This window comes from Ailuropoda melanoleuca, chromosome 4 (assembly GCF_002007445.2).
Source record: "Ailuropoda melanoleuca isolate Jingjing chromosome 4, ASM200744v2, whole genome shotgun sequence".
NCBI classification, from domain to species: Eukaryota; Metazoa; Chordata; class Mammalia; order Carnivora; family Ursidae; genus Ailuropoda; species Ailuropoda melanoleuca.
The window spans coordinates 95,791,932-95,817,984 of NC_048221.1; the positions used below are offsets into that span (position 1 = coordinate 95,791,932).

General features: G+C 43.2%; 1 protein-coding gene across 4 annotated transcripts; it reads left to right on the plus strand.

Annotated features, from left to right (window-relative positions):
• Positions 1 to 25,743, plus strand: STAMBP (STAM binding protein). 4 transcript variants are annotated; one of them, XM_002921487.4, is made up of 10 exons: positions 1 to 100; positions 2,191 to 2,408; positions 12,203 to 12,278; positions 12,564 to 12,659; positions 13,832 to 14,198; positions 16,134 to 16,258; positions 17,153 to 17,290; positions 22,890 to 23,002; positions 23,610 to 23,709; positions 25,083 to 25,743. In XM_002921487.4, exons 2-10 carry the CDS (start codon positions 2,206 to 2,208, stop codon positions 25,137 to 25,139), a joined length of 1,275 nt encoding a protein of 424 aa, XP_002921533.1. In that variant the 5' UTR covers positions 1 to 100; positions 2,191 to 2,205; the 3' UTR covers positions 25,140 to 25,743. The 4 variants fall into 4 exon arrangements, with proteins under 4 accessions (XP_002921533.1, XP_034515263.1, XP_019657586.1 ...); XM_034659372.1 differs by having other exon boundaries at positions 92 to 174; XM_019802027.2 differs by lacking the exon at positions 1 to 100 and adding an exon at positions 107 to 1,403.
• The last annotated feature ends 310 nt before the right edge of the window (positions 25,744 to 26,053 follow it).

Genomic DNA, 26,053 nt, shown 5'->3' on the forward strand with positions numbered 1-26,053 from the left:
CCCTGTGTTCTTGAGAGTGACATGGGTAGATGAGCGAGCGGGCGGGGCGCGCGCCGGATGTGACGTTTCCGGAAGCTCCGAGTGTCGTCTGCGGGGACAGGTGGGGAAGGGCCCCGGGAATGTGGTGGGGCTGGGCCGCTGAGCATGGTCGGACTCTGAAGGGGAGCGGCCGCCGTGAGTGTGGGGCCTGCAGCCGTGTCCTCCCCCGCGTCCCCTGCCCGGCCCGCCGCGGGCGAGGCCACTGACGGCTCCGGTCCCAGCCAGGCCCAGTGCGTCCACGCCTGCCGCGCTCTAAAGACCCGAGAACCTTGGATAATTTTGCCCTGGGTTGGCAACTTGGGCTTGAGGGCCTTCAAGAAGGGGGCCTCAAGGAGGTGTCAGGAGGTCCCTCTCTGCTGAATACGCCCCCTCCGCTCATTCCTTCAACTTCCTTTGACCTCCTCCTCATCTTTCCTCCTCAGTCCTTTATGCCACCTTTCCCCTTTTTTGCGGACGCCCCACCTCCTCTTTGGAGTGTTGCTCAGCCCTCTAGTACCAGGCACCGCTCCCTGGCCTTGGGGAGGGGGTTCCTTTCTCGACCCTACAGATCCTCTCCCCAGAGGAACTGAGGTGCAACAAGCTTCAGTTAGCTTTAATGGGCTCTGGGTCGAGTTTACTAATTAGGCAACCTGGGGAGGTTTTAGATTTGCTTAGCGGCTTTATGAGCCTCTGAAACGGCTTTGGGGGAGATGGAATGCCTCTGCATCTCTGGTAGTCTGCACAGCTTTTGTACCGTTGGTGAGGGTGTTTAGAGAGGAAGCTTGGGGGAAGTGCGACCGAGATAGAACTGGCCAAGCGAAGCCTCTCTGAGGGAGGGCTTGGAATGGAAAACAGAAAAACAGTGGATAGACAAATGAAACACGTGTGAGAATTTCTGGGCAGATCAGAATCCTGACTGAAGCAAAAGATCTCTGGTGGGAAGGAGTAAGGTTTAAGACTGAAAAGACAAAATAGGGCCAGTTGACATAGGGCCTTGAATTCCAAAACGGATTCTACTCTAGTTTGTATGTTCTAAAATACACTTGCTAGAGTGTGCTGTTATTCAGTGTGTAACAAATACCCAGATTCTTTTTGAAAATGATGTAGAGTGATACCCTGTTGGGAGTTGGAATCTGTTTCTAACAGCGACAGTATCTAGAAAGATTGTAGAATTACTGCAGTTTGAAACACGGGGACAGAAAACTCTTAGGTTTTTTGTTGGTCTGGTTTTTTTTTTGCTTTTTTTTTTTTTTTGCCTTCCAAGTTACCTTTGTGCCCTTTTGTTATTTGAAGAGTGCTTAGTCTTTGAAGATAGATATGAGTAAATTGTTTTTTAGATCTAAATTCCTTACCCTGACATGATGAATGATGTTGCGGATTGACTGGTAAAGTGGTTTATTTTTTTATTTTATTATTTTTTAAAATTTATTTATTTATTTGACAGACAGCCAGCGAGAGAGGGAACACAAGCAGGGGGAGTGGGAGAGGAAGAAGCAGGCTCCCAGCAGAGTAGGGAGCCCGATGCGGGGCTTGATCCCAGGACCCTGGGATCAGGCCCTGGGCCAAAGGTAGATGCTTAATGACTGAGCCACCCGGGTGCCTCATGGTATAGTGGTTTAGTGAGCAGAACTGGAATCATGAGCATTCATTCCCAGACCAGTTCCCCTCACCTTGGGCTCAGAGATGAAAAAGTACACCACAGTCACTCTCATTAAATTAAAATGACCAAACTTGAAATCATTAAAAATGATCATGAAAGTTCATTCAGTATACTCTGCCAAGTGTTGGGATAGATGGAAGTGGGTAGCTTGTAGGGGAGACAATGCAAAGAATATAAGATACCATCCATCTTTTTATGGTGCTGAGGGCAGGGCCACCTAATGATAAGGAACCCAAACCCCCATTATAGTTTTACTCCCTGTACCACCTAATTACGGCACAAGTATTGTGGGCTTTTGAGTCAGCCAATGCTTTTATCATCGTGATATGTGCTTCCTCGAGGGTCTCAGCCTTCTTGGAAAGAGACTTTATCTGATACAAGCCACAGTGTATGGTATTTTTCTCTTAATTTTTCCGTAAGGTAGAAGTTTGTGGGATAACCATACTGTGTGCTAGGCTGTGCCGGGATGATGGGGACCATGGTGCTGATGCCACCTGTTTTTTCTGTCTCAGAACTTCTTGGTCCTGATGTCTGACCATGGAGATGTGAGCCTTCCACCCGAAGACCGGGTGAGGGCCCTCTCCCAGATGGGTAGCGCAGTGGAGATAAATGAAGACATTCCACCTCGACGGTACTTCCGCTCTGGAGTCGAGATTATCCGAATGGCATCCATTTACTCTGAGGAAGGCAACATTGAACATGCCTTCATCCTCTATAACAAGTATATCACGTAAGACACCTCCAGTTTCCTTTTTCTTTTCCGGTGACTGATGCCTCACTCATTCTGCTCTTGTGCTCATTTATTCTGCTCAGAATTGCTAAAACTAGAGAACTTTACACCATCATTAGCATTAATCATTTTTGCAGGCAGCTCCTACATACTGACTGTCCTTGACATTCAAAGTCATGAGTACTGAAAGTGTTATTTTCATGACTCATCAGAGTCCTAGTTCATGAGTAAGAGACCTAGCTTTTTGGCCTGTGCCCACGTGGCCCAGCTGTTAGGCAAGAGAGAGGATGGTTCAACTACACGTTTTGTATTGATGAATGTTTTTTCCTGTCTTCTCTTTATTGAGGCAGCTAATCAGAGGATTATTGTTGAAGTTTAGCAGAGCCAAAATTCCTCACCTCTGCTTCTTTAGTCACATATTGAGTGATTCAGGAAAAAGGTTTTTCTTCTTAACCTTTATTATAATCATGTAAATCATCAAATAAGTATTGACCACCTACAGTTTGTGTGGCTCACCATAAGACCTTTTCCTTGAGTTACTTAGCATCTTAGGGTAGGCAGCATAAATAGAAGACGGCAGTGCAATTAATAGAGAACAACTTCTGAAGCCCCAGTGATAATGAAATGATGTGTAATTTAGAAAGGGAATAATGTGAAAGGATCTGATTTATAATCTCTAGCCTTGTTCTTTCATGATACCAGGACCTTTAGAAAAATAATGACTATGATGTGTTCATATGACTCTTAATAGTTCATAGAGTATTTCACCTGCATTGATTTGTTTGATCTTTGTAGTTCTAGGTACATGGAGTAGAGCTCATCATCCGCCCATCCTACACGTGAGGAAGCAGGCTCTGGGTTTAGTGATAAGCTTTGTTCCACACTTTAGAAAACTCAGATCTAACTTTTTTTTGCGGGGGGGTGGTTAAGTAGGCTCCAGGCAGGGCTTTAACTCAGGACCCTGAGCTCAAGACCTGAGCTGAGATCAAGAGTCGGATGCTCAACCAACTTGAACTACCCAGGTGTCCCTAGATTCTCTAACTCTTAATTCAGTATTCATCTGCAGCATAGGGCTTGTGTTTCATTTGTTTTCTTTTTGGTAATGTTCTGTGAGTTGAAGCTAGAGTTGAGACTATGGTTTGAGCTGTACTGACTATTTTTTGGTTATTTTTTATTATTTTTTGAATAGGTAACATGTACATATGGTACAAAATTCAGAAGGCACAAAAAGGTATATATATTTAAAAACTTAGTCTCCTTATCCCTCCTTTTTCCCCAAACTCTCAGTCCCCTTCCCCAGAGGCAGTCCCTCTTATTAGTTTTTTACATGTCCTCCCAGAAATGATAAATGCATTTCAGTTGTATCACATTCAGTTTTTGATCACATGCTGCTCTGCAGCAGGGTTTGTCAACCTTGGTATTGTTGATATTTGGGGCAGAATAGTTCTTTGTTGTGGGTACTGTCCTGTGCATTTAGAGTGTTTAGTGGTATCCCTGGTCTCTGTCCACTGGATGCCAGTAGCACCCCTTACCCCCTCCCTGAGTTGTGACAACCAGAAATGTCTCCAGACATTACCTGATGGTCTCCAAGGGGCAAAAGTGTCCCGGTTGAGAACCAGTGTTCTAAAGAAAAGTAGCCTAGAAGTGGACTTCCTGGGATTCGTACTGTGATTTTAAGAGTCCCGTTGGTAGAAAAGGGGCTGCTGTTGTCTCTTTATTTTTTTAAGTTTAGAAGTAGTGCCTGTCTCCTCGGAGATCGTGCAGTCCACCCATGCCATCATGCCCTGTTCTGTGATCTCAGTGTTGATAAAGTCACATAGAATTAGAATTACATTTTGCCTTTCTTTGCTGTTATGAGTTTTTCATTCCTTGGCACAGTGAACACAAAACTTATTTTTCCTGAGAGGTTTCTTTGACTACTCTCCCTTTCTTCTGCTGCTGGTAGAAATAATATTCTTGTATATTTCTAGTAATCTTATAGTTTTCCCAGAATGAGCCCCCAGGGCACAATTCTTCAAAGAATCATGGTTGAGAAAGTTAAATAGAATCATGGAATCACTCTATCCAGTATTTTCTGGAGGACCTTCTGGGTCCTGTTGCCCCTCATAGAAGTGCTTTGAGGGCAAGGACCATATTCATGCAACAAATATATATTGCGTACATCTGCTCTCTACCTGGCACTGCTGTAGGTCCTGGATACCTAGGAAGTAAAGTGACCCCTGCCCTTCTTTGTGTACCTTTCTAGTTATGGGAGAAGACAATAAACAGGTAAGCAAATAAATGTCCCAGAGTAAGGCAAATGCTAGGAAACCTGTAACAGAGAGAGTGCTGTGACAGAGAATAACCAAGGGTATCAAACAGTAAGGTCTGAGGAGGTAAAATTTAAACTGAAACTTGAAGGATGCCATGGAGTTGGTCATTCCAAGAGCGTAGAGCAGAGTGTTTAAAACAGGTGTTACTGTGTGTTCAGAAGCTCTTACGTAGGAAATACCGTAATGTGTTCTGAGGATTGAAAGAACATCATTGTGTGTGGAGTGTAGCAAGTGAGGAGGGAGAAGGAGATGAAGCTGGAGAGGCAAGTGGGGCCGAATCCTGCAGGCCACAGTTAGGAGTTTGCATTTGATCTTTTTTTTTTTTTAAAGATTTTTTTTATTTATTTGACAGAGATAGAGACAGCCAGCGAGAGAGGGAACACAAGCAGGGGGGAGTGGGAGAGGAAGAAGCAGGCTCATAGAGGAGCCTGATGTAGGGCTCGATCCCACAACGCCGGGATCACGCCCTGAGCCGAAGGCAGACGCTTAACCACTGTGCCACCCAGGCGCCCCTGCATTTGATCTTGACAGCATTAGAAAGCCATTGCAGAGTTTTAAGTGAGGTTATGACTTAATTTTATTTATATTCTAAAAATACGAATTTGGGCTACTATGTGGTAAATGGTGGAAGGTGTGTTAAGAGAAGGCAGGGAAATTAGTTAGGAAACTCTTATGGCAATTCAAGGGAGAGACCAATGGTGATGGCGTGAAGGATGGAAAGAAGGAGGTGGATGGGGCATTCTGGAGGTAGAGTCCGTGGCACTGACTGATAGTTTGGGAAGGATGATGGTGTCAAGGTTGGCCTCAGGTTTCTGCCCTGAGTGACTTTAGGATGTGCTGGCCCATTTACTGAGATGGGGAGAATGGTGTAGTAAAGGGGTTGAGTAGGGAGGAGATTCAAGAATTCAGGCCTGGCTTCTTTGACATGTTAAGGTGATACGTTTAAGAGGCCCGTGAGATATCCAGTAGGAAGTTGGACATACCGCTCTGAATTGTGGAGAGGTCTGGGTTGGAGATACAAACCCAGAAGTCCTCGGCATGTGGGTGGCTCTGAAGCCATGAGAGCTGCTGAGATCTTCTGGCATATAGGTCTTAATCAGCGGTCCAGGAACCCCACAGGGATTTATTGATAGAATTTAGGCTCCATGAACTCGGTTGGGAAAAACTTTTATTTACTAACCTCTAACTGAAATTTAGCATTTCCTTCCATTTTGCACGATAGTATTAATAATATTTGTAATGTTGTCACCAGTAGAAATCGATATTTTTATATCACATTATGATTGATGCTGATATCCCAAAATAACGTTTACACTTACCTCTACTTCTAAATTACAGTATGGTTATTAAAGCCACAATTAGATCCTGTTTTTTAATGTATTAACAGTATATCAATAAAGAAGCACGTAGTACCATTTTTATATTTTGAAAACTGAATTTCAGTAGAATTGGTTTCTTTTGTAATCCTTCATATTTTATATTATATCGTCAAAAAATTACTCTGAGAAGGAGTCCACAGGCTTCATCAGGTGCTAGGAGGATTCATGACACATTCAAAGATCAAGAAACCTTGATAATAGGGGCGCCTGGGTGGCACAGCGGTTAAGCGTCTGCCTTCAGCTCAGGGCGTGATCCCAGCGTTATGGGATCGAGCCCCACATCAGGCTCCTCCACTATGAGCCTGCTTCTTCCTCTCCCACTCCCCCTGCTTGTGTTCCCTCTCTTGCTGGCTGTCTCTATCTCTGTCAAATAAATAAAATCTTTAAAAAAAAAAAAAAAAAGAAACCTTGATAATAAGACTAGAAGAAGAGCCTCAAGGTTGGTTAAGTAGGAAGGGCCAGCAGATGAGACTTGAAGGGAGGTTTGAGAGGCAGGAGGAAATCAGGAGAGAATGGTGTCAGGGGACCCAAAGGAGGCCCGGAATTGCAGGAGAGAGCGGCCAGCTGCATCAGAATGGGTCAGAATGGGTGGGTGAGGTTTTGGGTTTGGTGTCGTGATGTCATTGGTGATCTTGGTAAACAGTTTCACTAGAAGGACTGAGAAGACATTAGATTGGAATGGGCTGAAAGGTGAATGGACAATAAGAAAGCAGAGACCGTGAGTACAGTCCGGAGGTCGGCAGATTTTTTCTATAAAGGGCCAGGTAGTAAACATTTCTGGCGTTGCCGGCCATTTGATCTCTGTCACAACCTCTGTAGTGTGATAACACACGAATGGGTGCGGCTGTGTTCCAACGAAATGTCAGTTACAGATACAGATGGCAAGCCAGACTTGACCTTCTAGTTGTACTTTGCCAAGCCCTAGCATAGATAACTCTTTAGAGGAGTTTGGACAGAGGGTAAAGTGGAAAAATGAGGGAGTAATTGAAGGGGGACAAGGAATGCATGAATGTGTGGTGTGTATTTTGCGATGGGAGATTCTAGAGCGTATTTTTTGCTGTTGGAAAGGAAGCTGTGGAGAAGGAGAAGCTGATGGCTCACCACAAAAAGAGCTTAACTGTAGCAATAAACTCTTGAATAGGCAAGAGGGGGTAGGATTAAGAGTACACAGATACTTAAATCGATTTTGTTCTGTGACTTGTAGTTACTTTGAGTGACATGAATATCCATGTTCACAGCGAAATCAATATGGGGAATCTGTCCCTGTATATGGTGCCCACTGATGGGACCGTTTAATATGATGAAGGCCTGGAGGAGAGCTCAGTGAGAAGGGGGTGGGATGGAGCACCTCATTTACCAACTTTGTTAGATTTGGAGTTTAATTTGGGACTTCGTTGGATTGGCTTGACCTGAAGCAATAAATGTAGCTACTTTCATTTTTCTCGCAGGTATCTTTAAGACCCTAATTCTGATTTTGTGAACTGGCAAGCCGTAGGAGTTGCAAAAAAGTTCTGGCTTAATATTCTCAGTCTGTTTTTCCACTGAATTTTCCGTGGTATATTCTTGTCAGTAACAGTGTTCACTTAGGCAATTATTACAACCGAGGAGAGAGGAGGGAGGGGAACAGGCATCCACCTCACCACTCCTCTGCCTCCCCCACTATTGCAAGTCATTGTTCTAGACCTTTTGTGGCTACTTCATTCCAGATTTTAAAAGGCAGTTTGTTCTTTTCCCTGGGGCGGTTCAGGCGTCTTGACGATCTGCAGCACATTGCACTCTCAGAGGTTCTCCCTCCTGTAGGAATGCTTTGCCTTTTGCAGACCCCAGTATAGCAGGATCTTCAGCATATTAAATCAGTACATATTTTCATGATGAGCACAGACAATAATCCAGGCGGTGAATTCTTTCACAGCTTTTTATGGTCATTGACTAGGCTACATAGAAGGGAGTTACAGAGGACTTAGGCAGTTCTTGTCTACTGTGTGAGACTCCTGTAACACAGACCTGCTTTCTGAAAATGGTCTGTCACCTGTATCGAAAATGCTTTCCTCTGGGATCGGGGCTTATAGACCAGGATCTGTGATCATACTCACTTTGCTGATTAATTTCTAAGATTGGAAGAAAGGAGAGGAGAATCCTTCATCTATCCATGTTATAGAATTTCTGCTTGACTCTTTGAATTAGTTATTTGTATAGAAAATTAATATTCATGATTAAAGCAATTTTTTTTCAAACCATCCAGCAAGGGAAATACTAAAGTGAAAAGAAGAGTTGCATCCACCAGAGATAACCACTGTTAATTTCTTGCGTGTACAGGAAAATGTTTATGTCTGTGCAAGCACATAGGCTCATGTGTTTATTCCTTTTTTCTTAAAGCGTGAATGAGATCATACAATATATTCTACAACTTGCTTTCTTAACAGTCATATCTTTCCATATCAGGACATACTGATCCATTCTCCTCATGGCCATTTCTTCTGCCTGGAACAGTCTTGTTGTAGATCTCTTCATGGCTTCCTCTCTTCCAGTCCTTAATTACATGCCATCTTCTCAGCGATGCTTTCTTAAGCTGCCCTCTCTAAAATCTCACTCCCTCCCCTGTCACTTCCCAATTCATGAGACTTTCTCCTAGCTGATTGTCTGTGTATTTTTTTTTCTTTTATTGTCTATCTCCCCACTGTAACACACATCCTGTGGGGTGGGATTTATTACTGTTGTTCACTGCCAAATCCCCAGCCTTTACAGTAATGCGTGACCCGTAGTAGATGCTCAGTAAATATCTGCTGAATGAATGAGTGAATGATTATGTTGTTCTTCACATTTGGGTACAACATAATTTATTAAATAATCCCCTGTTGATGGACAGTTAAGTTTTTAGTTTTCCCTACTTTTATGACCAGTGCTATATTGAGTAGTCTTATATGTATATCTTTGTACTGTTGTGTAGGATAAATTCCTAGAGGTGGAATTGTGGGTTGAAAGGATATACAGATTTTAAAATTTGAATAGTTGTCACTCCTTCCGCCCCAGGAAAATTGCAGTCCTGTGATAATGTATTACCAAATTACAGTCCTGTTAAGAGTGTATAAGGACACCCGTTTCCTTACACCTGTGTACATTAGTTATAATCAACCTTTAAGGCTTTGCCAATCTGATGTATGGAAATGGTACGTCATCTTAATTTGAATTTCTTTCATTGTAAGTAAAGTTGAATACCATTTCATATATTTACCCTTTGTATTTCCTTTTCTGTGTATCTCTTTTTTATCCCCATTGTCCAAACAGGTTGTTTTGCTTGTGTTTTTGCCAATACATCTTTCTTTGGTACGTTTACCCTCTCTTAAGTTGCAACGAGATCTAACCCCAGAGAACAGTATACCTCTGGGCCACAAGTATTCTATGCCTACAACGCTTCTAGCCCTGGCATTAACATCTTTATCTGTTCTTGCTCACACTTTTTGTTTATTTATTAGTAAAAACGATTGTATAGCATACATAGCAGTCATAGCAGATGTTGGCTATATGCTAGGCACTGTGCTCAGCACTTTTTCTTATTTATTTATTTATTTATTTATTAGTTAACATACAATGTATTATTAGTTTCAGAGGTAGAGGTCAGTGATTCATCAGTCTTATATAACACCCAGTGCTCATTAAGCACTTTAAAAAAAAAAATCTCTTTAAGTGTCCCAGCAGCCTTATCAGGTAGTACTAGTTTGTCTCCATATATATAATATAGAGAGAGAGAAACTGAAGGGTAGTGAGACTGAGTAACTTGCTGGAGTTCACACAGCTAGGAATGGCCAAGCCAAGATTTGAGCCCAGGCAGGGTAGCTCCAGAACCTGCCTCCTCACCGCTGATCATTTGCCTCCAGTACGGACAGTGGGTTATGTGGCCTGTTCTGTTTTCAAGAGACCCTTCTGCCCATATGTTCCCCATTCAGAAAATTGACTACAGCTGCTGAAACAAGAGAAAGGTATTCATGTACATGTCTAGAAGTTTTACCTTTACTTATAAACTAGATTCCACTCCATGGTTCAAAATCAAAATAATAGAAAGAGGTGTATGGTGAGAGGTTTCACTCGCAGTCTCATCCCATCTACTCTATTTCCTCTGCCCTCTACTTTCCTTGGTTTCCTGTATTACTGTGTACTTATAAGTAAAAGTGTATGTACATACACATATAGAATTGTCCCCCTTTCTTACATATCAGGAGGCATACTACATGCACTTTTGTATACTTTGGGGTTTTTTTTACTCAGCTCATCTGAAGGTTTTAAGACCATTTTATTCCTGAGATATTTATCGAGTGCCTCCTCATACAGGCAGTATGCTGGCTTTAGAGGGACTTGCAGAGAAGCACAGACACAGGAATCTCTGGCCTCAGGGACTTGACAGTTGTCCAGGTTGAGAGCACAAGTGAACTTGAAGTGTGGTGTTCATGTGACATGGTGCTGTCTTGGCTGTTTCAGGCTTCCATACAAAGCACATTCAGCCTGCTAAAATTATGAACAGGTACCTTGGTCTTGTAGAACCAAGAGTTACTAAATTAAAGGTCTCTTGAACGTAAGAACTAGTCTTACTTATCTTAATATCTTCTTCAGGGCTTGATGGGTGAACAAATGAATCTGTATTTTAAATATAGACTTCAAGGAAACTGTTTTATATCTTTTTCCATGAACCCAAAGGGAAGAGTTTTAGAAATCGTTTTGATTTTAGAATTCATTCCTCTGAAGGGTCTTGTCAAATTGGATTGAAATGAAAATTTCATGTGCCTAATATAGAACCAAGGAAGGAGGGCTCATTTGAAAAGAGTTTGCTTTGGTGGGGATTGACTTCTTTCCCCTTACTGAGGCTTCCTCCTCCGTTTACTCCTACCCATTGGCAGAAAGTGGAAAAGATCAGTTAGTCCCAACTATGGTATGGTATTTTAGAGCTGTGGGGAAGCTCCCCTGAATTGATTTGTTTTGGGTCTCAGCTTGTATTTATTACAACTTAATTCTATTAAAAGACATCTTTGTTTGGTACCCCTCCAACAGTTCTGGGCATTCCAGGAGCCATGTAGAGGCAGAATGATATAGTGGTTAGAAGAGTAGATTCTGGGGGCGCCTGGGTGGCACAGCGGTTAAGCGTCTGCCTTCAGCTCAGGGCGTGATCCCAGCGTTCTGGGATCGAGCCCCACATCAGGCTCCTCCACTATGAGCCTGCTTCTTCCTCTCCCACTCCCCCTGCTTGTGTTTCCTTTCTCTCTGGCTGTCTCTATCTCTGTCGAATAAATAAATAAAATCTTTAAAAAAAAAAAAAAAAAAAAAAAAAAAGAAGAGTAGATTCTGGAAATGGCCTGCTGAATCTGCCACTTTGGGCTGTGACAAGTTACTGAACTTCTACTTGTTTTCACTGTTTCCAAGTAGACGTCATAAATGCTAGAGATCTGTGAATTGATTCAGTTTGTTTTTCCCACGGAGCTTTACAGCCACAGACAAAACTGAAAGAGAAAATCTAACACTGAGTTTCTCTAAGAACTTTTCATCAGGACCATAATGCACATCACACACATAACATGCACGTATTACGCACATACAACACATGTACTGTCTAAGCATCTCAGTGCCTAGTATGATGCAAGGAATATTCTGCTTTGAAGGCACATGAATCCCAAAGAAAAAGAAGCCAAAGTTAAGGTCACAGGGCTAGAGTAGTCATAGAACATGGGTTTTCTCAACCTCCTGCCCTTGGTTGCCAGACTGTTATTTGAAGAAGAATTTGTGACCGAGGCCCTTTCCTTTGGAAGCCTGTCATGGCCATAACAAGAATCTCTTTGGAGGTATATTTTTGGGCACAGGGTAGGTTTGCTTTTTTCCCCCCCATCTTTTTAGTTGTGGGAGTCTAGTGCTTCCTGCACACCAGAGTTGGGAGAGGAGGGAAACACAGGGTTAGAGGTGGGTGGGGAACGTTGTCACTGGGTGTGTGTGACCCCTCCCCTGCGTGTCTGGAAACCTGTCTCGCAGTGGCTGCAGGGCAAGGGGGTTGCTTTGCCTCAGAGTCTATTGGACATTTGGACATTTTCTTTGCATGATAATGATTCTGATCCGTTTTCTTTAGGCTTTTTATTGAGAAACTCCCAAAGCATCGAGATTACAAATCGGCTGTCATTCCTGAAAAGAAAGACACAGTAAAGGTGGGTCTTCACTTTCACTGTTGCCCATCTAAAAGCTTCAAAGCAGCCCAGACTAACTTCAAGGTAAAAGTAGTGGTGTCTGCATCTGAGCATCAAATCCTGCAATGGGAGATAAGGCCATTTCACCAAATCAGTTAAGAAGTAGCAGGTATGGTACAGTAGGGGGTATTTTACATTGTTTTTGGAAACATTGTTGCCATTGCCAAGTTGACTTAAGTCTTTTTACTTCTCTACTTAATTAGCTGGGAATTATTCTGATTCTCAGTTTTCTGTTTTGTGTCTCAGAAGTTAAAGGAGATTGCATTTCCCAAAGCAGAAGAGCTGAAGGAAGAGCTATTAAAACGATATACCAAAGAATATACAGAATATAATGAAGAAAAGGTAAGTATGTAACAGAAGAAAGAAAGAAAGAAAGAAAGAAAGAAAGAAAGAAAGAAAGAAAGAAAGAAAGAAATTAATTAATTAATTAATTTTGGTTTCTTAGGCTGTGCCCTGGCATTGCAATATGATATTTTAGCAGATCCTGTGATTTTAGTATCATATTTTATTTTTCTCAGCAAAGGCCAGAAACTCAAAAGAGTACAACACAAGTGTTTAGGCTGAGGATTCTAACACAGATTTAGCCTGCTTGTCCTAGAGGGTGATTTGAAGGACAGAAAGTCTTGTTTGCTATATCTAGAGTGAGAATCTAAGAACAGTGAAAATTTTCAGTAAAACATAGGTTTTTACAGCAGTGAATTTTGGTGTATTGATTCACATTTGGTTATACCTGTTTATAATAACTGATTTTTTGGAATCTGTTTTCAAATGATTCTTGTTAGGAAGAGTTAGTTAGAGCACATGGAGAAACTCCCAAGGCGCATCTGTGGTCTGTGTCAGATGTGAACACTCCCTGCGGGCACTTCCGCATTATTTCGTAGTGCTCTGCTGAGCCCTGTTCTGGACTCTGAAGCTGAAGATCAGCAGAGAGGTAAACAGCTATGAGATGTCTATTTCTAAGGGACTGAGGGAGTGAAAACCTAATTGTAGGAGATTATTACTTGATATTTCTTATTAGTTTAAAATGTCACTCTGTATTGGACTGATCACCAGGAAAATTTTGGAGGCTTCCTTTTGGGTCAGAATTCAGTAAAGACCCCCAGTACAGCAGGATCAAGTTTGGATTTGGTTCTATTTTGCAGCCTTACTTGGGATAGAGAATGTACACACAGCACAGTTAGAGAATAACACTGTGTGGGATACAGATGATGAGGTGCAGACGGTAAGTTGCATCAACATTTCAGTAAGGAGGAAAATGTGTTAGTAAGAGCCATTGGGGAAGGGTAGTGAGGGGACTCACTGTCCTTGAAGAATCGGGCTGCCGTGGCCAGCTAGACACAAGCGGTGACATTCCGCGGCTGTGGAACTGGTGAGGGAGGAGCGAATTCCATGTTGGGAAATGGGGCCAGGGCCGGTACACGTTTTGGGAGATCACTCTGCCGCCCAGCCTTGTCCTCCTGAGGTGTGAAGTCACCTAAGTGTCACGTGTAGGCCTGACTCGTCTTTCTTTGTAGAAGAGGGAAGCGGAAGAGCTCGCCCGGAGCGTGGCCATGCGGCAGGAGCTGGAGAAGGAGCGGCAGCGGGTGGCGCAGCAGAAGCAGCAGCAGTTGGAGCAGGAGCAGTTCCATGCCTTTGAGGTGATGATCCGGAACCAGGAGCTGGAAAAGGAGCGGCTCAAAATCGTGCAGGAGTTTGGGAAGGTGGACCCTGGCCTAGGTGGCCCCCTGGTGCCGGACTTGGAGAAGCCCTCCCCAGCCGCGTTCCCCCCGGCACCTGTGGCATCCGCGCAGTCTACGGACTGTAATACGGCCGTGAAGCCTGCCAGGCCACCCGTGGTGGACAGGTCCTTGAAACCTGGAGCGCTGACCAACTCAGAAAGTAGTGAGTCCGCTTGCTCCTGTCCTTTAACATCTCAGTGGCAGCCAAGCAGAGGGTTGTTCTGGGGGTTTCAGCCCAAGATCACCTCCGTGATCCCACTCATTAGACCCTGGTCACAGAAGCCCCTTTGGTCAGTACTGCCGCACTGGGTCCTGTCACACTGGCTTTCGTGTGAAAGTGGCCATTGCTTCAGCCATGTAATTTACCCGGCACAGGTCACTTTTCTGAAGAGCTCATAATCTCGTTGAAAGTCAGACCCTCAACTTCCAAGGATTATACAGAGATTCGAATATTCAGTGAACTAGAGACCACTGTTGGCCCCTGGAAGGGAAATCTGAAATTTATAGTACCATTTTACAATTCAGCAGTTGACTTTTAAAAAATAAAAATGGGCAACTGAGTTGTGCTTGCCTTGAAAGTGTTCCCAATCCTTAAGGAGCTTAGTCAAGGTAAATATTATTTGCAGTTGGTGATGATTCAGTGTAGCCATAAAAACTATTGGCAGTCTTTCCTGCTCTCACCACTGATAGCCTGAGACAGTAACAGTAGCAGCAAAATGAGCCATATACCTCTATTAGTAGAATAGATCATTTTGGGAAGGAACTGGCTTTCAAGTAGCATTTAAGGAAGTCAGCTTTGCAGGAGATCCACTTACAAGGACAACGTAAGAGTGGGCGGGGGGCGGGGTACCAGACTCTGAATCCTGGCCTTTAGGATTTCTCCCCATGGACTTGGCTGGCTCGTCTCCCACTGCTCTTCCTTCATCCATATTTTGTGCTCTGGTCAGGGTGGACTATCTTATCCAAGGAGGTTTGTTAACATTTGTCCTGAACCTAAAGCCTCCTTTCTCTATCTCTGCCTTCCCAGCTTTGCCTAAAGTTTTGCCAGATCCCCTTCCCTTCATTCAAATTGATTCTGTTCTCCTTAAGACTCCCAGAGCTCTTAGTATCTGTAATGCAGTTGAGATCATTTCCCTACTATAGTCATTTGCTAATAACTAGATTTTAACTTTTTCCTGTTGGGGCTTGAGTCTTACTCATATTTGTGTTCCCTGTGAGCTGAGCACAGTGTGTGCCCTGGTGTGCACTCGGGGAGTGATTATGGAATTGCAAGGAAAGGACTGTGCGGAGCCTTCCTTCAGAATCCTCAGATACCACTCTCAGACCGCCATGTGACTGCCTGGTCCCTGGTCTGTTACCACTACAGCAATTCAGAGCTTGTAGAAACAGAACATCCTATTTCCTTTTTTTTTTTTTTTTTTTTTTTTTAATGAAAATGTGACCATGGAAGGCACCCCCTAACTTGAGCCTGTATTCTTTCTCACAGGGTTTTTCCCTGGTGTCCAGTGACTGGGCCCATTCTTGGCATTTGAACCAGGCTTATAAGCTACTTTGTGCATTCATGCCTCTTTTGAGGACTAGAATGTATTTTTTGTTGTTGTTTTGTTTTGTCATTTTATGTTCTTCTAAATGAATAAATTCAGAATTAGTTATCCGAAGTATTTTCTGTTTATTTTCCATTACCCGGAATATATCTGGTATATTTCTTTGAAAGTCCTATTCTCCAGTATTCTTATCTGAGAAAAAAGAGAGATTTAAAATAAAAATAAAACCTCAGTTGAATGAGGTTATTTTTTTTTTATCCTTTGTATTAGATTGTGACAGAGAATTCCTGAATAACTCAAGAACTTGTTTTAGGTAGTAGTTTACCCTTGTCTTAACTTGAACGGTTAAAGCCTCTTTTCTTAAAGTAATGTACTTGCAGTGGCTGTGGCCACAACCCTCCTCCTTCTCATCCATTAGGATGAGATCCCCACTCACTGTCTACAGTTCGAGGAACCCAGTGATTTGGCATTGCTCTCCCAGGACTGCCAGCTCTGGTTTCTGCTTGGGAAGGCTCTCCCCATGGTCTCAGACTTTTCTCCTTTCTCCACGACAGCTCCTACAATCGACGGACTGCGCCATGTGGTGGTGCCTGAGAGGCTCTGCCCGCAGTTTCTCCAGCTAGCCAGTGCCAACACAGCCCGAGGAGTAGAGACATGTGGAATTCTCTGTGGAAAACTGGTAAAAAACCGAACACTTTCCTGAGCTGAGACTGTTCCTTCCCCCTTGGCCTCCTGTGACTTTCAGAGAACATATCCGGGGTCAGTTACTGTTTGCGACCATCCCTCTGCAGAAGGAACAGGGGATAGCAAAATGCAGTGTTACTTCAAGTTTGGCGACCTTGCATTTCACTGATTTTCACAGTCCTTTGAATTAAAAGGATTATTTTCATGCTAGTAGTAAGAAATAGGTAATTCTAAACTTGGTAGGCAGAGCCAGCATTAGCTGTATGTCAGTTTTTGAGTACCTGCTTTATGGTAGGCCCTGGGAATGCACAATATGTAAGGTACATAGCGTGTGTGTGCACAAAACGTACCGTAGCATTTTGGAGAGCTGGGAGATAGATAACCCCAAAGATAAATAGCACACTGAATGGTATATGCGGTAGAGCACTAGGAATTCGGAGGAAGGAAAGGTTATTGAATAGAGGCACTTGAAGAACCCATTGCTGACTGCTGAAGGCAGAAATGAGTGAAATGAAATAGACGGAAACTGAGCCTCAGAGGATGAGAAGGGCTAAAAGAAGCAGGAAGAGGGAAACTACCTTAGACTCAAGCAAAGCAGGAGAAATGGTACTCTCCCAGACCTTCCTGGGACTCACAAGTAGACCTGTCTGGCTGCAGCTGGGAATTCCCACAGGGCTGTGGGCGTCTCTGGCTCTGCAGAGCGCTCCCTGCAGTGTGCATGAGCAGCCGAGGTTGGGAACCACTGAGTGAGGGACTTAGGGAGCACAAGGACTCGTGCTGGCGCGGGAAGGGCCTTTGCTTATATGGATGTTTCCCTTGCCACCGCTGTGACAGAGTGGGGTTGCACAAGTGCCAGGGAATGGTGACAAGCTGTTTTCTCCTTTGACAGATGAGGAATGAGTTTACCATTACCCATGTTCTCATCCCCAAGCAAAGTGCCGGGTCTGATTATTGCCACACCGAGAACGAAGAAGAGCTCTTCCTCATACAGGATCAGCAGAGTCTCATCACACTGGGCTGGATCCACGTAAGCAATCCCGAGCTCTCTGAGGGCCAGGCTCCTCCTCTCTCCCCATGTTATAAACACACTGCGTATTTCTTTCTTTGAGCAAAGTGAACTATATCCAGATTATTTAGGTGATTGTTTTTCCCTTGGTCAGGTGCACACTTGACTTCCCTAGCATACTTGACTGCTTCCACTCTGGTATTGATTTCTGGGAAATACGTAGGGCTTTTTAATTTTTTTTGATTTTATAAAATGTCTTAAATTGAACTTGTTTCCCTAAAGTCCCAGTTTCCCCCGTAAGTGTGATAGGACGCAGGCCTAGAGTATACGTAGATATTGACTGTACAGGCTCTGCCTAATTCATACAAATGATGTTCCTGAAAGGTATATAAATCAAAATATTTTGATGAACCAAGGAAGTTAATTCGGATGCTTGCATTTGGTCTTTGTTAAAGCAGCATACACCTTCATGTAAGCCAGTTGGGTCACCAATATGGTCGATTTTCAAGTGTTTACTTATTGTGCGTAACCTTCTGGTGATATTTAGGTAAAATGTAATTCCATCCCTAAAGATCACTTCTACATTTTTCTTTCTATTCCTTTTCAACTCTCCACTCCACAGACCAAGCTACTTTTTGTGTTGTGTAATAGGCTTACAGACAAACAAGTCTGCTCATTTCTGAATTTGGGGAGATTACATGTACTTGTACATTAGACTTGGGAAATACTGACCCAGGAGGCAGTCCTGTGTGCCTCTCCTGTCTGCATTCCGTGACCTAAATATTTGCCATCTATTGGGGACCCCCTATTATAGTATGCGGGAGATAGAAGACTTGTTTCTTATCTGCCGGAGGATACAAATTTGAGTAAGATATGGTTTTAGTCTCGTAAAGGGGATTAGACAAAGAGACAAATAATCACTCTTCACCTGAGGCAGAATGTGCCAAGCGCCTCAAGGGACGCGAACAGCACTGTGGATTCAGAGGAGGGAAGGGTTGCACCTGGCTTCATTTACTAGAATTTTGACAAGCTAGGCTAAGGGAGATTTCCATATGCAGGGGGCAGCATTGGAATAAGCCGACTGTGTTCCTGAGACATTGAGGGTCTGGTTTGCTGGGGTTCGTGGTTCATTCATATCAGGAAACCATGGTCGATAAGCTTTAATGTGATACATTGGAGCAATGTTCTGGGGGTCTTGGGTGGATAGGCAAAATAGTTCTGCTTTTTAGTAAGTGGAGAGCTTTTAAAGGTTTTTGAATAGAGCAATGATATGATCAAAGCCATTCTTTAGAATATCTAAAATAAAGGCAATTTTAAGGTAGGTTGAGGCAGGGAGAGATCATATAAGAGGTTAGGGTGATGATCGAATCTACTGATGAGAGCTAGGGTGATGACATTGCATTTAGGAAGAAAGTGAATGTAGGACTTCAGGGGATGTGGGGAATGAGTAAGAGGAGGATGAGTAAAAGCCAGTGGTGACTTAGAGAGCAGGCCTGACTCATGGGGTGGCAATGATCACCTAGCTAGAAACAGGGGCTCCTGGAGAATAACTTACTTTAGAAGTGGGGTGAATTGTGCGCTCAGTCTTGAGCATGTTAAATTTAAAGTATGTGTGAGCCATTCTGTCGGTAGAGGTAGTTATCAGGCAGTTGAAAATGTGGCTGGGACATGGGAGCAAGGTCAAGGTGGGAAAGGGATTTGGGAGACCTCTGAATAGAGCTGACCTGGGAGGCCTTGGGACTGGAGGAGAATGGAGAGCAAGAAGAGATTCACCAGTAGTTGGGGGCAGGCTGCCCAGGGGAGCATAGAGAAGAGTTGGTCATGAAGCAAAGAGGCGGAAGAGCAGAGGGTGGGGGGCAGTGTTAAGGCCAGAAGCAGGAGGAGGTGGAACACGTAGGGGTTGAAGAAATAATGGGAATTGAGGTTGTGCTGATGGTGAAATGTACACTATTTTTTGAAGAGTTTAGTTGACAGGGAAAGGAAAAAAAATGGGATGGTGGTTTAAGGAGTAGCCAGTTTGAGAGAATATTTGCTTGATTTATGGTTTAGCGTGAAAGGCTTGAACGTGTGTTTTGTTTTGATTTTGGTTTTTTTGAAACCTTTATATTGGAAATATATAAGAAAGGACATAAAGATAAATGAACATTTCAGTGAATCATGATACAAACATCTATGCACATGCATGACCCACGTGAAGAACTAGAACATTGTGAGAGGTGTGCTCCCACCCCCATGGTCTTGCCCTTGTCACACTTCCCCTACGATACAGGGTACTCTCTCTCCTGACTTTTCTGGAAATCCTTTGCTTTCTTTACAGTTTTACTACCTACATGTATATCCCTGTGCTCGATAGTTTAGTTTTGCCTGGCTTTGAACTTTACATAAATAGAATTATGATATATTTTCTTCTGTGTCTGGCTTATTTTGCTCAACATTTTTAAAGTTTATCTACATTCTTGTGTGTAGTTGTGTGAATGTGTTTGCATGCGCAGTGAGCCAGCAGAGCTCAGTGGAGCATAGCGGAGCCAGGAGAGGGGATGTAAAGGGGCAGAGACGAGGTAATGTGGAAGTAGGAAAGTATTCGATCAGAAGTACAAAAAGGGGGTTCATCTTCATATAGGGGAGAAAACACTCATCCTTCTGAGACAGAATTGGAGGAAGAAAGAAAGATACAGAAAGATTTTGGAGATACAGAAAGATTCCCAACAGATGGGAATTCCATCAATCCCATCTGTTTGGTGGGATTGATGGAATTCATTTGATTCAGCAGGGTTGTGGTCTAGATCCACTGCCCGGCTGGAGGGTAGACAGGTGGTTTTAGGAATTGGAGGAGATGTGGGAATGTTCAGGTAATTACTGTTTAGACAGCAGGTAGAACTCAGCCACAGGGGCACCTGGGTGGCACAGCGGTTAAGCGCCTGCCTTCGGCTCAGGGCATGATCCTGGCGTTGTGGGATCAAGCCCCACATCGGGCTCCTCTGCTGTGAGCCTGCTTCTTCCTCTCCCATTCCCCCTGCTTGTGTTCCATCTCTCTCTGTCTGTCTCTATCTCTGTCGAATAAATAAAAAATAAAATCTTTAAAAAAAAAAAAAAAAAGAACTCAGCCACAAATGAATAAAAGGATTTCTAAATCAGCGAGGGTCCAGCTAGGAACAAATTTAGAGCTGAAGTTGATAGTATTTCAGCTTTTTTCCCCTGCAATATTTCTTTTTTTTTTTTTTTTTAAAGATTTTATTTATTTATTCGACAGAGATAGAGACAGCCAGCGAGAGAGGGAACACAAGCAGGGGGAGTGGGAGAGGAAGAAGCAGGCTCATAGCGGAGGAGCCTGATGTGGGGCTTGATCTCATAACGCCAGGATCACGCCCTGAGCCGAAGGCAGACGCTTAACCGCTGTGCCACCCAGGCGCCCCTCCCCTGCGATATTTCTGTACCATTCTTCCCTAACTGGGGATTAAAAACAGAAAAAAGCAGAAGTTTGCTCAGATCCTAAACTTGGCAAGAGGATTATGCAGAAGATCAGTTCTTCCTTCTGTACTTTGCCAGCTATAAATCAGGTTCCCTGGTCCTAAAGTTTATATGGTCATGTATTGATCACCAGCTACCGGGTGACCCTCCAGCCGCATGTTCAAGGCTGTCCTTCGGCTTCCTTCTGCCCTGCCGTAGCTTTCACATCGCTGTCCCGTGGCTGCTCTGCTCCAATCCAGGCGCCGACGCTGCCCCCAGCATTCAGTCTCCGTGTTCATTTCTGTTCCTTTGGTTTATTGTTTTCTCTTCACAAAAATGCCTTCCTCTGTCTCCAGTATGACGGACACAACTGTTTTTTCAAGAAATTCAATTGTGAAGGGAAGGAGAAAGAGAAAGCACAATAAAAGGGAATAGAGGCTCAAGACAAAGTTTTTTTATTTAGTTTAACAATTATTTATTGAGCTTCTTCTGTGTGTCTCTAGATTGTCTTTCTAGCTACCCCAGCTTTAGATCAGAGCCCTAGATCAGCTTGCATAGGCCTCATTTGTTCCCAGTTAAAATTCCTTGTTCTAACCATGGGATGAAAGGTGTGGGCACAGGCCATTTGTCCTGTAGGATAACATAATTAGGTGGACACTATTTTTCCCTTGTGATCACCAAAGTTCGTACCTGCCCCACGAGGTCCTGTGTGTGGATTTGCTGTCAGCACTCAGCTAACATGATCCTGGCCTGCAGACCTCTTCCACAGTGAGCTGGCCACGGCTTTCTGTGGAGGGGTGCTTCTCAGATGACGCTGCACATAAGAATCACTGAATGAACTTTATTTTTATTTATTATTGTTATTATTATTATTTTTAGAGGTGTGGAGAGGGGCAGAGGGAGAGAAAGAATCCCAAGCAGGTTCCACTCCCATCATGGAACCTGATGCGGGGCTTGATCTCACAACCCAGAGAGCATGACCTGGGCTGAAATCAAGAGTTGGATGCTTAACTGATTGAGCCACCCAGGTGCCCCTGAATGAGCTTAAAAAAAAAAAAGTTTCAGGATGGATATTTCTCGGGGTGGGGCACAGGAGCCAATGCTTTTGATAGGCCCTGGGGAGCTTCAGTTTGTACACAGCAGGTTTGAGAACGCTGATCAAGTTCACTTACTTATTTTCTGGCCTGTCAGTGAAGGTTGGTAGTCTTTTTGAGTCTTATGGGGGCTTCTTTTTCCATTCTTGTTATCTGTACTCACACCCCTCTAAGGTGAACATAAGGCACTATGCTGCTATTCGTGTACAAACAGTGTGCTCAATAAAACATTAAATGATTGAAAACAAATGAGATAAATTGCATGCACATTTTGATGGTTCTGTAATGGGTTACCCTCAAATTTCAGTATCTTGGTCCTTTTCCCAAACAAGATAGGGTCTTTTGTGTGATTTAACTACCACTGAAATCCTGTTTGCCCCCTGCTTCTCACATCCTTGGATGGTATGCTTTAGCCATAGGACAGCATTTGCCATTTTTGCCCATAGAGCTGCACACTCATGCTTGATCTTTCAACACTACTGTCAGGAAGAAGAGTCATTCACCCAACTGTGGTTTGTTAAGTCCTTGACTTCTACCATATTGAAGTATTGGACAGCGTCTGCCATCTATTCCAGGATGGATGACTCCCCGTTGCAGAGAGAAAGCTTGTGCGGGGCCAAATAAGTCTTTTTTTTTTTTTTTTTTTTAAGATTTTATTTATTTGACAGAGATAGAGACAGCCAGCGAGAGAGGGAACACAAGCAGGGGGAGTGGGAGAGGAAGAAGCAGGCTCACAGCAGAAGAGCCTGATGTGGGGCTCGATCCCACAACGCCGGGATCACGCCCTGAGCCGAAGGGAGACGCTCAACTGCTGTGCCACCCAGGCGCCCCGGGGCCAAATAAGTCTTGATGGTCAATTAGAAATTATGAGTTTCTTCACATACTCCTGTTAAGCTCTACTTATTTATAATGCTCAAAAGTAATGAACTTCAGGCATATCCCGTCATGGCTACCAATGGCTTTATGCTTGAGAAGAAGATTGTGGCCAGCTGTTGAGAACTCTTTGGCTCTGTTTCCTTCATGGGCCAGGCTTGGCTGTCTCACTGAGGGGGGTCTCAGATGTTTTTTCCTCTTCCCAGACTCATCCCACACAGACTGCCTTCCTCTCCAGTGTTGACCTACACACTCATTGCTCCTACCAGATGATGTTGCCGGAGTCAATAGCCATTGTTTGCTCCCCCAAGTTCCAGGAGTAAGTACATTGATGTAGTTTGGGGCATTACAAGGAGATAGTGGGGAAAAGCCTCTGAGGAAAGGGTTTCTATTTGGAAGACCTTGTTCTCTGTAAAATACATAGAGTGTGGTATTAATTGGCTGTTTTAAAAGGTTACCTTTTAAACACCATACCCTGATACACTTACTATGCTTGTTTAAAAAAGATAATCAGAGCAACAATTTTGATGCTTTTCTAAGAAAAGGACATAAGAAATTTGAAGTGTTTGACTTGAAGCAATAGGAATTTTAAGAGACTGATGTCAAATTAAAGAATTTCAAAGTCAAACAGATTATCTCAGTTAGCTTCTTTTTCATTCTAAATCCTGTTATTTACTATGAATTCTCCCAGCAAAACTAGTGTGATGGCAGTGATGAGTCATTCTCTGACTCTGATTCATTCACCAGAGAAGAGACCTATGTGCCAGCATACTTTTGAAGCTGTCTCGAAATGAACTCCGTGTGTGTGTGTGTGTGTGTGTGTGTGTGTGTGTGTGTGTGCGCGCGCACGCGCGCGCATGTGTGTGTGTGTTTGGGACTAGGGAGACACCTTTGCTTGATTCTGGGCCTGCTTTTTCTTATTGCAGAACTGGATTCTTTAAACTAACTGACCATGGGCTAGAGGAGATTTCTTCCTGTCGCCAGAAAGGATTTCATCCACACAGCAAGGATCCGCCTCTCTTCTGTGTATGTATCTATATAGAAGAAATTGGGGCTGTGCTTCAAGCAGGGAGGACAGTCTGATGAGGTGCATTGTCCTTTCTGACCCACATAGGGGATCAGCCTTGTCACTTATCTTTGCAAATCTTCCTAAAAAGGACATGCGTGGGAAGCAGTGTGGGTGGGATAGGAATGGATTTGAGTCCTAGCTCTGCCATTTAAGGACTATCTTGGATTAAACTTAATCTTCCTGGGCCTCAGCCTACTCATCTGGAAAGGGGGATGATAATGATGAATGATAAAAGCTACTTTCTAGGGTTAACGAGAGGCTTATTTGAGGGAATACACAGAAAGTACCTGGTGCAGTAGCTGGCTTATTAAGTGTGAGTTTTTTTCCTAATCAACACCAGTTGCTAAGCCTGTACCTCAATAAGAGATTTGAATTCAAAGGAAAAAAGCCATTTAAGATTGATAAGGTATATTTGATTCTGAAATTTTGCTTAAATAATCGGGATTTTTTTTTTATGACCTTCTTAGGAATTTTTTTTCCTAAGTTGTATTCTGTGAATAAAAAAGTTTCAGTTGCTGATAAGATCAGTATGTTTCAGTTTGTCCCTCAAATCTGATATGATGGGTTGCTTCACTCCATGCTGGCCATGGAGTGTTATTTCTTTCGGGTTTACCAAAAAATGACCAGTATGGAAAAGGGATTCAGAACCTTGTCTCATGAAAGGAACTGGGGATGTTTAGAGGAGAAACCTCAGGGAGGATCTAAAAACCAACTTTAAGTGTTAGAGGAATTGTATGAAAAGGTATCGAGTGCATTACACAGGACTCCCAGAACTACAACTAAGTCCTCATGGAATGCCAGTTTTCAGCTGAGTTTGAGAAAGAACTTTCTGAGAGATCTGTTCAAAAATAGGTCAGTCTGCCTTGGAATGTAATAAATGTCTAGGTACCAGGATATTGAAATAGCGGCTGCAAAAAAAGTGCCCACATTTTCAGTTTTTCAGTTATAAAGACCCCTTTTGCATGCCAAAAGTGAGCATTCCCCACGTGATAGTGGGTGCACTGTGTAAGCTGGTTGACACAGTGACCCCCAAAAAACCTAATGAATTCAGCAATTCTTCCAAATAAATGTATATTTCGTGAACAACTCTAGAATATACATCCAATTGAAAAGTAAATGAAGATATGTGGGCCCACATTGATTGAGGCTACAGGTAGGGATTGGGGAGTCACTGATTCCCAGGCCCCTCACCATAACTGCATGTAAGTAGCAGTCTGGCTTCCAGACTGGAAACCACTAGCCAGAATAAGCATGTTAAATAAGGAGGTTTAAAAAGTGACGACTTAGAATTTTCCAGGACTTTCTCTTTCTTTCTTTTTCCCTGTTGTAGAGCTGCAATCATGTGACCGTTGTGGACAGAGCAGTGACCATCACAGACCTTCGATGAGAATTTGACTTGAACACTTCCCAAGACTATACAACCATATCAGTGTACTGTAGTCCCTTAATTTAAACTTTCCAGAAAGCTCTGGAAGCTTTTTTAGACAGAATTGAAAGTGAGTATCACCTGGGGGAGAACTGATTTTCTATTTCTGGTTTAAAAAGAAATAATTGGCTGTATTTTTTAGGCAAGTGTGGAAAATAGCATGATGATGCTAAGAGAACTTTTCGGTCTGTCTGCAATTGTAAGTTGAAAGAATGGTATAATGAACATTTAATCTATACTCTTTGTTCTAGATTCACCAGTTGTTAACATTTTTTTTCCTCTAAGCTATCCTCCTAATTTCTCCACCAATTTGTTTATTGTTTGTCTTTGGAATTATTAAGGGCATCTATGCAGAAATTTGGAAACCATTCAGAAAATCTTTGAGTTTTCCTGTGGTTTGTGACAATATTAATGAAGCTTATTACAAGGGTGAGGGATAGCTCACTATGTCTGACCAGATGGTGAGGCCCGAAAACCCTGAAGGATGATTTTGTCAGGAAGTATTGTTATTTAACAAATATTTCAGGATATTTTTTTCCTCTACAATAAAATAACAATTAACATATTTTGTGTGTTTATGCTCTAGAGTGGTCTGTTTGATCGAGTATTGTTGGAACAGGCTAACTAAAAGATCTGGTTGTTTGGGGAAAGGTGAGGGGAAAATGGAATTTGAGCTGAACTGACACATTGAAGGTGTGTCCCAGTTCTCTGTTAACTGCTCAGTTTCATTTGTCTGCCTGTTACCATCTTCCAGAGCTGTGAAGTTCTCTGTTCCTTTGGTGTTTTCTCAAGTGGGTCATCCCATTCACTTCCTCCTTATGCCCTAAAAGCTTTCAGCTAACGATAATAGAGCCTTTATTTGCAGTGCCAGGTTA

Bases quoted from the DNA above. Each gene is read 5' to 3' on its own strand.
- STAMBP (XM_002921487.4), top strand. From the start codon at position 2,206: ATGTCTGACCATGGAGATGTGAGCCTTCCACCCGAAGACCGGGTGAGG. The intron at 2,409-12,202 runs GTAAGACACCTC...CGTTTTCTTTAG, and splicing joins CTCTATAACAAGTATATCAC to GCTTTTTATTGAGAAACTCC. The intron at 23,003-23,609 runs GTAAGTACATTG...TTCTTATTGCAG, and splicing joins TGCTCCCCCAAGTTCCAGGA to AACTGGATTCTTTAAACTAA.